This window comes from Pseudocercospora fijiensis (genome assembly GCF_000340215.1).
Source record: "Pseudocercospora fijiensis CIRAD86 unplaced genomic scaffold MYCFIscaffold_8, whole genome shotgun sequence".
Taxonomy (NCBI): domain Eukaryota; kingdom Fungi; phylum Ascomycota; class Dothideomycetes; order Mycosphaerellales; family Mycosphaerellaceae; genus Pseudocercospora; species Pseudocercospora fijiensis.
Genome location: NW_006921539.1, coordinates 2,662,854 through 2,672,849, shown reverse-complemented (window position 1 = coordinate 2,672,849; position 9,996 = coordinate 2,662,854). Strand labels below are relative to the sequence as shown.

The 9,996-nt window shown below is 50.4% G+C and overlaps 5 protein-coding genes across 5 annotated transcripts; 2 read left to right on the top strand and 3 right to left on the bottom strand.

Moving 5' to 3' along the window:
• Nucleotides 1–396: 396 nt before the first annotated feature.
• Nucleotides 397–1,302, bottom strand: MYCFIDRAFT_199286 (uncharacterized protein; the record flags this gene model as incomplete). The annotated part of the gene is made up of 1 exon (XM_007932054.1): nucleotides 397–1,302. One exon carries the CDS (start codon nucleotides 1,300–1,302, stop codon nucleotides 397–399), a length of 906 nt encoding a protein of 301 aa, XP_007930245.1.
• A 405-nt stretch (nucleotides 1,303–1,707) lies between these two features.
• Nucleotides 1,708–3,180, bottom strand: MYCFIDRAFT_71172 (uncharacterized protein). Its single transcript, XM_007931611.1, has 2 exons — nucleotides 2,884–3,180; nucleotides 1,708–2,828 (listed from the first exon to the last, which is right to left on the bottom strand). The coding sequence occupies exons 1-2, from the start codon at nucleotides 3,027–3,029 to the stop codon at nucleotides 2,024–2,026; spliced, it is 951 nt and encodes a 316-aa protein (XP_007929802.1). The 5' UTR covers nucleotides 3,030–3,180; the 3' UTR covers nucleotides 1,708–2,023.
• An 870-nt stretch (nucleotides 3,181–4,050) lies between these two features.
• Nucleotides 4,051–5,352, top strand: MYCFIDRAFT_178146 (uncharacterized protein; the record flags this gene model as incomplete). The annotated part of the gene is made up of 4 exons (XM_007932053.1): nucleotides 4,051–4,163; nucleotides 4,195–4,427; nucleotides 4,456–5,046; nucleotides 5,072–5,352. The coding sequence occupies 4 exons, from the start codon at nucleotides 4,051–4,053 to the stop codon at nucleotides 5,350–5,352; spliced, it is 1,218 nt and encodes a 405-aa protein (XP_007930244.1).
• A 1,930-nt stretch (nucleotides 5,353–7,282) lies between these two features.
• Nucleotides 7,283–8,712, bottom strand: MYCFIDRAFT_47328 (uncharacterized protein; the record flags this gene model as incomplete). The annotated part of the gene is made up of 4 exons (XM_007931519.1): nucleotides 7,283–8,201; nucleotides 8,299–8,397; nucleotides 8,450–8,607; nucleotides 8,656–8,712. 4 exons carry the CDS (start codon nucleotides 8,710–8,712, stop codon nucleotides 7,283–7,285), a joined length of 1,233 nt encoding a protein of 410 aa, XP_007929710.1.
• Nucleotides 8,713–9,293: 581 nt separating this feature from the next.
• Nucleotides 9,294–9,890, top strand: MYCFIDRAFT_111183 (uncharacterized protein; the record flags this gene model as incomplete). Its single annotated transcript, XM_007932052.1, has 1 exon — nucleotides 9,294–9,890. A coding segment is annotated over one exon (597 nt), but the record flags the coding sequence as incomplete, so codon positions are not given.
• Between the last annotated feature and the right edge of the window lie 106 nt (nucleotides 9,891–9,996).

Here is a 9,996-nt window from a genome sequence, read left to right as displayed (position 1 = left end):
TTATCTCTCTCGAGTTATCGATCTAGGCTCTAGCTCTTTAAATCTAGCATTTGCTACATTAATCTATCTACTACTACTATAAGTACTACCTATACCTATTCGAGTAGCTCTTTAGGGTCTACCTCTTTATATAGATATACCTTTATTATTACTACTACTATAGGACCCAGTCGGAAGTCTATTACCTATAGTCTAGTTAGCTATTAAGCGGCTACTATATAGTCGCTCTATATCTGTAGTAAGCTTATTAGCTTTCTTAAGCTATTGCGGAAGCGATAGTAGTATAGCTACTAAACCGATACTATTGCATTTAACTCTACTAAGGCTAGTTGTTATTAGAGGTAGAGATACCTCTTTAACCCCCGTACTCCTCCGCCGCTCTATTCATACTCTTCATTAGTCATTATCATCCTCCTCCTCCTCCTCCTCCTCCTCACTCTCCTCTTCATCCACTTCCTCCATTTTGATAACACCATAGCCCCATGTCTGTGGTGTGTGGAAAAGTGCGTCGACAATCGACTCTCCTTTTGTGGAGAGTCCTTCCTTCCTCCGCTGCTCAATCATATCCACGTACTCTCCCAGCCCTGCCAGTGCCTCCTCATCAGCCTCGTACAGCACCGTCTCCTTCACCTGCTCCAGCTCCACACACAGCCTATCTTCCTTCGGCGAAAAGTGGAGCGAAACCTCAAAGCCACTTTCTTCGATGTATAGCGTGACGTGTCTCAGATGTTGGGCAGCAATTCCAACTTCGTTCGTGATCCACTTTTTCGCCCAGTACTTCAGAAACTGCACTCGAGTATCGCAGTTCTCGTTGACTCTGCTGCAGGTCTCAGCTTCGGCCTCAAAATCAAGGTAGAAATGGTGGTTTTGGTAATAAATTTGACGAGACTCTGCTCGTAGCTGTCGCGATGCTCTAAGGATCGGTGGAAGTGTGTCACCCGGAGTAACGACACCTTGGGGAAAAGACTGGAGGATTATGTTCTCTCGAAGTTCCGCGGGTAGATCTAGAAAGCGGAAAGGCTTAGAGTACTGCTGGAGGTGCTTCCAGAGGGCGTATGGGTGGGATTTGAGACGTTCGGGAACGGTGCAGTGTATAGACGGAGCAATGTTGAACAGCATGATTCTCACAGCAGAATCAACACCAGAGAGGTCATTCGAGATGACAGCTGCGAAGGCATATTCTTTAGCGTGATAAAAGTCCCACACCCCGAGACCATATGATTCGAGACGCTGGTTGATGATGTCTTTCCAGAGCTCGAAATTGCCCTGACAGAGCATCTGCTGGTGTGCCGGTGCCGCCATGTTGGTGCGAGGCGACGCTGAACGAAATGTTGCAATGGAACCTTATTGCGGTTATCGCTGGATTGCTCGAAGGGGCTTCGATGTTTTGCGTATACTGTGCGGAGTCGGGAAACGGAATGAAGTTCGGACGATGCAGAGGAAGCCTTTTTCTGTGGGCGGAACAGTGTCGGGGCGGGAGCAAGCGAGCATGCACCAATTGAGTGAAGCGAAGCGTCCTGTGCGATCCAGCTTGTGATAGTCGGCCTTGTTCACTCCCAAGATCGGGTCCTGCTGTCAAGAACCCGGAAAGCACGAGACTGCCGCGTTTGTTGATCGGAAGGTTACAACTTGGGATTCGAGGCGGGCCGGCTGAGCCCCGGTCTTGGCACTGATCATGTGCGAGAAGGAAGTGGACATGAGCAGCAACTCGTTCAAAATGCGGGTACGCTTGCAAGCTGCTGAATCCCTTCGTAGCAGTATCATAGTAGTCTTGCTTGTCCATAGAACCAGGTTACCTTTCGTTGCCTTCCAGTGCTCTTCTGCTAGAACAACATAGCAACAATCGCACACCTCGCCGCCCAGAGTACAGGCCCTGATTTTACAAGGCTGTGACATCTTCTCAGCTGGTCTGGATCGTCGGATCTGAACCCCACGAGCGCTTCTCGTAACTCGTTTCTTCATAACTCATAGCGCATCGTCTGAGTGACGAGTCAACAGAGAGCGTCGCCTCCACGAACTCCCATCATGTCGTCTGATCCGGCGTCTTCGCCATACCTGCTCCCACACCTCGCAGCAGGACTATCGTATTGCCTGTAGCCACGCTCTTTCCAAGCTTTTCTCCGAACTCCAGCAATCTACCGCCCTCCACATGAAATATCCGCAACTTATCCTCCTCGCTCTCGGACCTATTGTTGACATTTTGCACTTGCAGACTCTTCGCTGCCAGATCTAGAACTCTGCCGACAGTGTACTCGGAGCTGTAGAAGAAGTTGCCTTTGGGTATCTTCGCGGTAACGGTGTCGGAGCTCGCCTCCACGTACACATACACGCGCTTGTCTTGCGGTATCTTGTCATCACCCTTGGCCGTCTTCTTCAGGGTAGCAGTCGCGGCTAGCGACGCTGCAGCACTCTGCTTCGCTTTACTCTGTGGCATGCTCGGTACTTTGGGCATAGCAGCCTTCTTCGACGCACCCCATGCTCGCAGCTTCTCCAACGCAGCAAGGCCTTTCTCCTTCTGTGTTGCTGCTGTATTCTTGCCTGTGCCAAGTGGTGTGAGGTTCGAGCAGTTATGATCGTATGTGAACCGGTGCTTGAGACAATATGACCTCCGGCATTTGTCGCAATGAACGCCGGTGACCAAAGGTGTGTTGATGAGTGTTTTGCAACTTGGTTCGGAGCACTGCTGCTCGTGTGTGAGGATATTCGGTTTCGAGGCAAAGGGTGTATTCGTCGTCGGTCCACGATTCGCCTCTGCTCGTTTTCGGGCCCATTCGCCAGCCTTCGGACATGAATGTGCAGTTTCCGTTCGGTGATCGCCGCAGAACTTGCTTCATTATGGTCAGTACAATATTCCCGATCCGGTCCATCAAGGTCATCCCTTACCCTTTACAGCTCTCGCATCGAAATGGTAGGAAGTCCAGTTGCCGACAAAATGGCATCTGGCAATGCGCTCCAATTGCTTCTACGTCGCCTACAGACATGCTGCTGTATGATTCGGCCTGTTTGCCGGGATCTGGTGTTCTCGACATCTTGAGTTGTGCGTGGTCCTATACTTATACCAAAGTCTTGGTGAGAAAGATATGCGTGTCGTTGCGCTGCCTATTGCTCAGCTCAGCGGCGAAGAAGATTCGAGGCGAGATCCAAGGCTCGGCGCTCGGCTCAATGTTTGCTACAGCCTGACAATGTGAGGCAGTTGGCAGGGGTGAAAGTGGTGAATTTGTATACTTGACCTGCTTTGCCATATTTTCGTGCGTCGATTGTGTCATTGATGAGCATTTGTTCAAACATTGTTGATGCTTCATGAACCTCTTGTTGTCGGATTGGACTTCGGCGGTTTTTGCCGAGACTTGGCGCGGCTCAGTGAGTGAGTTCACCCTACCTCCTTCTCAGGCGCTTCGTAACTTCCTTCCTACCATCAACTCCTCTCGGATTAATAGGGAGAGCCCACGTACATGCAAACACTGCAACAAGTTCACCGAAAGAGCTAATGGAGCTTCTAAGGGGCCATACTTTCGTTGTAGGAACTAGAACTGCCTTGGCCCGAAGAACATTAAGATATTTACTCGATATCGATCTTTCAGGGGGAACACGATCACGATGAGGCATACGGAGTAGCTGATAGCAATCTCCCATGCTATTGTAAACAGCCTAGTCGGCAAGATGTCAACGACTGGAGGATGTGTCCAGAGTGTTATCTCAAACTTCCATGTTATCATCTCAACGGTTTCTGGACACATGCTATGAACACTGCAGATACTATTCCGAGAACAGATATGGCTGCCCGGGCGTGGTTGTGGAGAGGTTCATTCCCTGGCTGCTAAATCTGCAAAAGCATCGACGTTGGTTCAGAGGCTCAGCACTATCGTCTAGGTCATATCGGATAAGCACCCAAGCGCATCAACCATGGGTTATAGGCAGCATCGGGAGCTTGCTAGGTCGGAGAGCAGCTTCGACGCAGCTTGTTTGTGTCGCCAAGCTTAAAAGCTGAGCAGGGCTTCTGATACATCTACGTGCTAGCGTCACGCAAAGCCAGCGAGGTAGCGGCCCTGGATGGCCACACTTGCATTCAAACACTGCCTTCTGAGCCTGAAACACGTCAGGCGGAGAGACCTTGCAAACGAAGGATATGATCCGGAGCGGAAGACTGCAGCTATCCGTGGTCCGTTGGTTCTTATGGTGTTTCGAGAGCTGAAGCATTCTGACCGCCATTCAGGCTGCGGTGAAGTGGTCAAGGGTCACGCTTCTTAAAACCGAAAAAAGTCCTTTCCTGCGCCTCATGTTTTGCTTGAGTATCCCTTCCTCTCCAGCCTTCTGTCAACCTGTATCTACAGCAATCACCACATTCGGTATCAGCAAGATGGTTTCAAAGAAGATGATTGACGTGAACAGAGTTTCCACATCTGGTGAGCATCGCGGAAAGGAGCTACGTGAATATCGTCTGATGAGGCCTTATAGCTTCTCCTCCGGATACTTGGCAGCTCGTCGAAGCCCTGTACACTCTTGCTATCGATGACAACATCAGGCCAGCGACCGAGAAGACCGCTGCCACTGCGGCTGATCAGCCCTTATCCCGGAGTCAGGAGAACACCGGCGACCTTCCAGCTCCTGGTTCTGTCGACGACAACGACATCATCCTCAACAAAGACGTTAGTGGTGATGCCATCGTCAATCCTGTTGATGGTCGAGACACCCCCTTCAGCAGCGAAGATGCTGCTGTTGTCCCATCCGCCGCTTCAGGCATGGCATCTCCAAGCACCGCGACCACTGTCAAGAAGAATACCATTAAGCTAGAGTTCGCTCCGGACTCTCCGCCGCCGGCTCTTCCAGATGCCGCACACAAGCCAAGCAAGACTGTCAAGAACAAGACCACCAAGCTGGAGTTCGCTCCAAGCCCTCTACCCTCACCACCAGCTTTTCCAGACGTTGCAGACAAGCCAAGCAAGCTGTGCCGCAGCTGTGATAGACCTGCAACGCCCAAGATCGTTGGTCCAGAGAACGAGAATGACAACGTGGGCCGCCCTTACTACGCCTGCGATAACAAGGTACGTTTCACAACACTCATCAAGCACAGGTCACTTACCAATGTATTCTCCTCAGGCCTGTCCAAGATATCGCACGAAGTACGAGCAAGGTTGGGTCGCCTGGCGCGACAATAAGGGCGTCCACGAAACCAATCCTCTCTGCTTCTGCGGTTCTCCAAGCCGCCAGGATCGCATCGGCAAGGACGAAGGCAAGCGTGGTCAGAGCTTCTGGTCTTGCGCAGAGGGTGATTGCAACTACCACTCACAAGACATTATGGGTAAGACGGTATGGTGTGGTGAGCGTGTTGCATTCATGCCGTGGTTGATCTGAGCTTGCAAGGATACAGCTAGATGGAGACTCCTAACGATGTCTACCTCGACCACCTCAAAATATCGGTCGGCAACAATGTACGATACGCATGAAGGATGAGCACGGGAGTCAATACGTATTGTCTTGTCCCATAGCTTCCGCGGCCTTCGTACCCGTAAATCGAATGGAACGATCCATACCAAACCAGCACGACCCTGAAGCGAGATTCCGTAATCTTCAAATGCTCCATTTCTCTCACGTATTTTCCCTCTCTGACCTTGATCCTCCGTGAGGTCCTACATCAATCTTTACATTCCCATTTCATATCCTCAAACATGCCCAAGCTCGATAATATATTTACGATCGTGAACCAAAAGTCACAGTCCACTTCTCTTTGCTCTAAAGGTAGGTCACTCAGGACTTTATTCATGACCGATGTCAAGGACAGAATTACCTCTGATATGTTTGCCATGCGGAGTGGGAAGGCAGTAGACCGTGCTGAGGGTGGCTACACACAACGTAGCATAGAGAAGAATTTCATGCGGACTCCCATGGATTCGAAATGTCTGGACTCTTGAAATCTTTCTTGTTCCACTTCCCTATCAGTTCTCCTACCCCATGAAGTAAGATACTTTACGTTAGATCTACGAAGCTCTAACATGCACCTGTGCTCTGGTGGCCGTTGCTACTCAATTCGTTTCTGGAAACATGGACTCGAGTGATTACTGCGCAAGAGGTAACATCCTGCGCGCAATCCCCCTTCGCGTGAATTTCTGTGTTCAATCTTGTGTTGTAGAAGCACTCGCCCACTGAATGGTCCCAGACACAGCAAATGCCTTAACAAGAAGTTTAGCGATGGTGCTTGATTCAAGCACGTGTTGTGAAACACTCACTTCGATACGTTACAGGGTGTAAACCGGTGCCCAGAGTATATGGGTGTTCAAGATATATGGCGCCCCACATACAATTGTTGTTGTCTGCCCCGTTGTTAGAGATTTTTTATTTACCCAAATTATTTTATTACGTTACCTTCGTACCAGAACCCGACCGTGGTATCCGGAATTCCTTTACAACCATGGGTTGAAAGGTTACATTCGTGGTGTAGGCAACGTCGGGGCGCATTTTGCTCATATGCCGCTTTCTGTTATCCTCTCTTGCGAAGCCTTTGCAATTGTACTTGCATCGCTCGACAGGACATTTGAATGGCCTTTCGTCGTTATGAACGCTGCGGACGTGGCGTCGAAAGTCCATTGGATACTTGAAGTCCTTGTCACAGATGAGACAATATCGATCGTCCTGCTGCCTGCGGTCTGCATCAGCCGTTGACTTACTTGTTGAGTAGGAACATTGCTTACAACTCTTGTTCTTCATAATGACTGGCGCTGCTTAGGTCTTCCAAGCCGATGTCACTGAAATTGCCTTGTCGCACAAGCTGTGACCAGTCGTCGACATGTGATAAAGGGGGTTGGAAATATTCGAAATTCCAATCGCTCACTTCGAGTCTTTCAATAGGGGTGTGACTACCGCATTTGTTGCTTCAGATTGTCATAAAGGAGCGGAAAGCCATGCTGAGTCGTCTTGTGTCTATTTCTCCCGTCATAATTTGGTACGAGACACAGTTCGCTCGCCACAAAGTCAAGAAAGTGTGAATCAGCAATGTCGGCAGGCCATGATGTCGTGTTGTTTAGCGGGCGGACACGGATTTGATCAGGCGCGTAATGGACTTTCGCGCCCGCAAGACTTGGCATGAGTTTTTCGCTGCCATTTGCGAAGTGATTGCGAGTTTCTGCAAGGTCCTTGCCCAATTTCCTGGCCCATTGCATATGTTGCCACTGAGTCGTGGCTTTACTGCGATCAAGGAGCTGCAGCGTAGACTGTATCGATAGAATGTGTATCTTGAAAGTAGCGATCAGTCTTGACAAGCGTACAGGTCGGGATGGTGCAAAGGCTGTCAATCCTCGAGTAAATCCACGCCGACTCCTTTCAACGCCTGCACAGCCCAGTCGGGGTACTTCTTCTTGTTTCCAGCATAGAGTGTGCTGAAGTAATTCTTCAAGAACCCTGGATATCTGTCTTCGATGATGGCCTCTCGAGCTCGTCGCATCAAGTCAAGCATGTAATGGGTATTATGCATAGTCATGAGATGCGCACCAACCGTCTCCTTCGCGGCGGTGTGGTAGATGTAGGAACGACTAATTCCGAGACCACCTTCGTCTTCGTCTCGACAGCAGATGCACTTGCAGCCAGGCGCAATGGGGCCGAAGTCCTCGGCATAGGAGGCATGTCTGAGATTGAGCACACCAGCATTCGTGATGGCATTACCAAAACGTGCCGTTCGTGAAGGCCAGACACAATCGAACATGTCTGCGCCAAGAGCGACTGAGACAAGGATATCCTCCGGATAGCCAACACCCATAACATATCGTGGCTTGTGGGTGGGAAACATGCCGGTGCATGCATCGACGACCTTGCAGAACTCAGCCTTGGCTTCGCCTCCACTGAGACCTCCGATGGCAATGCCAGGCGTATCTCGAGCGAGCATCTCTTTGCAACATTCGCGGCGTAGATCCAGGTCCAGGCCGCCTTGAATGATGCAGAACAGGTTCTGGCTTTCCGGCTTCCTGTGGGCGGCAATGCAGCGATCTAGCCAGCGTACGGATCGATACATTGCCTCCTTGATGCGAGCATGATCAGGAGAGGTTGTTGCAATCACATCGTCCAGTTGCATGATGATATCTGAGCCGATCGAATTCTGCAGGGAGATGGAATGCTCGGGCGTGAGTAGCATAGGACTTCCATCGTGTGGGCTGAGAAAGCGCACGCCTTCTTCAGTTACTTGTGCAAGCTTCAGCAGCGAGACCATTTGGAAGCTGTAGAACGTGAGCATTGCGGAGCAACTATCCAACATCTCCAGGCCACGTACCCGCCGCTATCTGCGGAATGTCAGTGTTTCTCTACGCGTCTTACGTGTCTTCGACCATACCTGTCAAGATGTTGTGAGGCCATGATTGCAGCTTGTGTGCTCCACCGATGGCGTCAAGCGTCTTCTGGCCAGGCTTCAAACCACTATTTCCACCTCAGCTTCATGCTCGCTGTACTTTCTCCCAGTCATCCCTACAGATGATATGTATTGTTCAAGCAGAGTCTGCACGATGTATCTTCAAGTTGCTTCGGCGTGAGGCCTTTCAGTGAGGCTTGCGTCGCTACAGGCATGAACAAGGGCAGCTGGACTGGGCCATGAGGAAGATGCAGAGTCGCGGCTCTGGCTTTCGTTGTCTAGAAGAGTCAGCATCTTGAGCTGGCTAGAGACACCAGGACGCTTACTGAGCATCTTGAGATTAGGTCAAACGTCAAGGCCGACGGTATGGGCCTTGCGGGCATTGCATCTTCCTCCGACATGGCAGAGAGATGAGATTGAAATGGTCTTGGCGCTAATTTGATGAACGGGCATTGATTCGAGCCGGAGTCAGGTCCGAGAATTTTCCAGTTGACTTCGCTTTCCTCAAGGTACACTTCACTTTCTCTTCTTGCAAGCGCAGACTCATTGCTTCTCCTATGGCTATCAGTATCTCTGAATGGGCTATGAATCTCCGTGAAGGTGCCGTGTCAGCACGAGCGATGAAAGACGAACGGTTTCGTGCATTTGAGAACAAACAAAAAAGTGGCCTGCAGCACAGAAGAGTCTGCACAAGTGAATCTGCCTCATGTCGGACTCATCTTGAGTTGACTGGAAACTCGTAGTCTGCATAATGTTTTCAATACGTGTTTGCTAATGTGCGCTGGAGCCTGCTTCAAGTCGCAAGCCTTTGCTATAACATGGCACATCTGTCCCCTAGCGGATTTTCTGGACGTCAGGCTGCATCTTGAGTTTGAAAATGGGGCAACCAGGAGAAGGTAAGACTAATGACAATTAAACTTGGATGAAGACTGACAGCCTTCAAGCACAGGGAAACGACGGCTACTACGAGCTCAGAAAGACGGATGGCAAAGGCAATGGTGCTTTTGCCCTCAAAGACATTTCACCCGGGACCAGAATTCTAGTTGACAATGCTCTGTTCATCATCGATAAAAACTTGAACCATATTGGGATACACGACGTCCAACAGGCTTTAAGAGGGCTGAGCAACGCCAACCAGGAAAAATTCCATGCTTTACCAGTTCCTGACTATGCCCAAGGACATTCTGACGAACATCGACGACTTGCGATCTTCCACCTCCACAATCACACCATCAGAGGTGGATCGGCGCATGGCTGCTTCATCCACGCGAGTCGCTTCAACAACAGTTGTTCGCCAAACTGCGCAATGGCATCAAACGACAAGGGCCAGAAACACTGCTATGTCTTCAAGGACGTCCGTGCTGGTCAAGAGCTGAACTTTGCCTACACTGATTCGCTGCTGTACATGACTACTCACGAAAGATATGAACACCTTCGTGACTGCCTAGGCGGTCCTTGTCTATGCACCTTGTGTATCACTCCAGCTCCGCAACGCGAGGCCAGCGACCTCAGGCGGCGGCTGATGCGCTACCTGCTATTCATTTCGAAGGGCCACGAACTACCTGACGAGCTTCGAGCAATTGTTTCTCGCGACTTCCATACCAAGTGCATACCTTGGAAGACCATGACCGACAAATGCATATTCTGGCCAATGCTTCTGTTCGCGC

Bases quoted from the DNA above. Each gene is read 5' to 3' on its own strand.
- MYCFIDRAFT_71172 (XM_007931611.1), bottom strand. From the start codon at position 3,029: ATGTCGAGAACACCAGATCCCGGCAAACAGGCCGAATCATACAGCAGC. The intron at 2,829-2,883 runs GTAAGGGATGAC...ACCATAATGAAG, and splicing joins CGATGCGAGAGCTGTAAAGG to CAAGTTCTGCGGCGATCACC.